The sequence below is a fragment of the Hipposideros armiger genome, unplaced genomic scaffold (assembly GCF_001890085.2).
Source record: "Hipposideros armiger isolate ML-2016 unplaced genomic scaffold, ASM189008v1 scaffold_3, whole genome shotgun sequence".
NCBI lineage: Eukaryota > Metazoa > Chordata > Mammalia > Chiroptera > Hipposideridae > Hipposideros > Hipposideros armiger.
Genome location: NW_017731353.1, coordinates 9,031,038 through 9,032,930, shown reverse-complemented (window position 1 = coordinate 9,032,930; position 1,893 = coordinate 9,031,038). Strand labels below are relative to the sequence as shown.

General features: G+C 64.7%; 1 protein-coding gene across 1 annotated transcript in view; it reads right to left on the bottom strand.

The window, feature by feature from the left end:
* The window catches only part of PTGDS (prostaglandin D2 synthase), a 3,434-nt gene extending 2,650 nt beyond the window's left edge, over nucleotides 1–784 (bottom strand). The window contains exon 1 of the mRNA XM_019641328.1: nucleotides 577–784. Coding sequence (XP_019496873.1) covers nucleotides 577–690 — 114 coding nt within the window. The 5' untranslated portion in view covers nucleotides 691–784. The remainder of the gene's footprint in view (nucleotides 1–576) is intronic.
* Between the last annotated feature and the right edge of the window lie 1,109 nt (nucleotides 785–1,893).

Sequence of the window (1,893 nt, the reverse complement as noted above, 5' to 3'; positions counted from 1 at the left end):
TTCAGTTAATCTGCACAAACCTAAGAAATAAGATAACTTCCTTCAAAACAATAGAGCTTTCTGCCAGAGCATTCCTCCCTGATAGGGGCAGCCCGGGGGGGGGGGGGCGGGCGGACAGGCACCGCCGCGTCCCCACGCAGACCCCGAGCGTGCGCGCGCCTCCGGCTGTGTGTATGCAGGGCGTGGACCCACGCGCCCTCAGGTTTCTGTGGCCACCCCGTGCGCCATCCCCCTGCGTCATCTCCATCTGCGCGCTAGCGCACGGACATGTGTCCTGGGACCCTAGTGTGGAACGTGTGCCTGTTCCCTCGGGGTGTCATGAGCTCAGTGGGGTGACTTTGGTTGGATGGCGAAGGCACACAGGTGGCCCGCGTGTCTGCATGTGCGATGTGCGCACTCGTGGACACCGGTATGCATGGCTCCGCTCTCTTGGTTGGTGAAGCGCCATTGCCCCAGGGGCGGCCTTTCCGAGGTCAGCCTTCTCCCTCTGCTCAGCTCCCCACTTCCCAGGGAGAGAACTCAGCCACAGAGAGCACCCCCTTCCCGCCTTGGGGACCTGGCAGGGGAGCACCTCACCTTGTCCTGCAGGAAGTTGGGCTGCAGGGAGACCTGGGCCTCTGCCTGGGTCTGCAGGATCCCGAGGACCCCCAGCAGAACCAGCCCCGGCCACGGCATGTGCAGAGCGGCCATCTTCCCAGAGCGGAGCAGGTGTCTGGGGCCTGGTGGCAGCAGTTGGGCAGAGTGAGGGAGGCGGACGGGACAGGCAGAGGCCACTGGGGAGACCCCTATTTATGGGCCTGGCTTGGCCTTCAGACTCTTGATGGGGGAGGCGGGCGGGGAGGATGCGTTGGCAAAGCCCAGCTGCAGCCTTGCTCCCCACAGGGCTGCTTATGTAAGTGGTTCTAACCAGGACAGGCTGGGCCCTGTCACTGGTGGCTGGGGGGAGGGGGCCGGGGGAGGCGTCTCAGGGCTGGTTCCCTCTTGGTCCCAGAGACCTGCCCAGAGCAGCCCAGATGGGGGCGGGGGCATGTGCCTTGGTGCTGCCCAGCCTCTGGGGTCTCTGGTCACTTCCCAGCTGAGGCTGGGACCCCTCGCTCACAAACCCCGTCATCATTCCCTCTCTAAGCTTGGTGACCCCGGGAGGGGATGTCTGTCAGGCCCCACTTGTACCTGGTCCTGAAAGACCCAGCTGGTCCCAGGGGGTGATGGGAGACAGGCCAGGGTACGGAGTCTGCCGGTGAAGTCCAGCCCGAGGGCCCGGCATGTGGGGTGCAGCTTCCGCGCAGCCAGCCTCTGGGGCCCTGGCTATGGCTGCCCCTGCTCAGCCTAGGGCCACTCTGGCCATGGGCACATGCCCCTCCTTAGCTCGTGGCCCCGGCTGCACTGGTTCTACCCACAACCTGGCCCAGCAGCACACTGTGGGACTCAGGCCTGTCCTGTCACCTGGGGCGTCAAGGCCAGGGCTGCTCACCGCTGAGGTGTCTCCCTCCAGCAGGGGACCTGAGGATATGGGCCCACCTTACAGAGAGGGCCACCTCTCTCCAGAGGCCTCCCTAGATTGACAGGCTGTGGTGACAGGCAGGTCACTGGATTGCTCCATCGATTTGGAACAGGATGAGGCAGCCCACGCAGGGTGGGCAGCTGCCAGGTGGCTTGTCAACAGGGGTCTGCAAGGTGGCGGCCTCACACGCCTCCTCACAGGCCAGGGAGTGGGGTCCCAGTGGTCCCTGGGGAGGGCTGACCTCATCAGGGTTCTGAAGACCCAGAACCAGGCCTGTGACAAGTGCCTGAGCAGCTCCCACCACAGCCAGACTTGGAGAAGGACGTGGGGAGGGTGGCAGTGGGTGGGCGGCACTGACAGTTTCTGCAATGGCAGGGTGAGCACTGACCAGA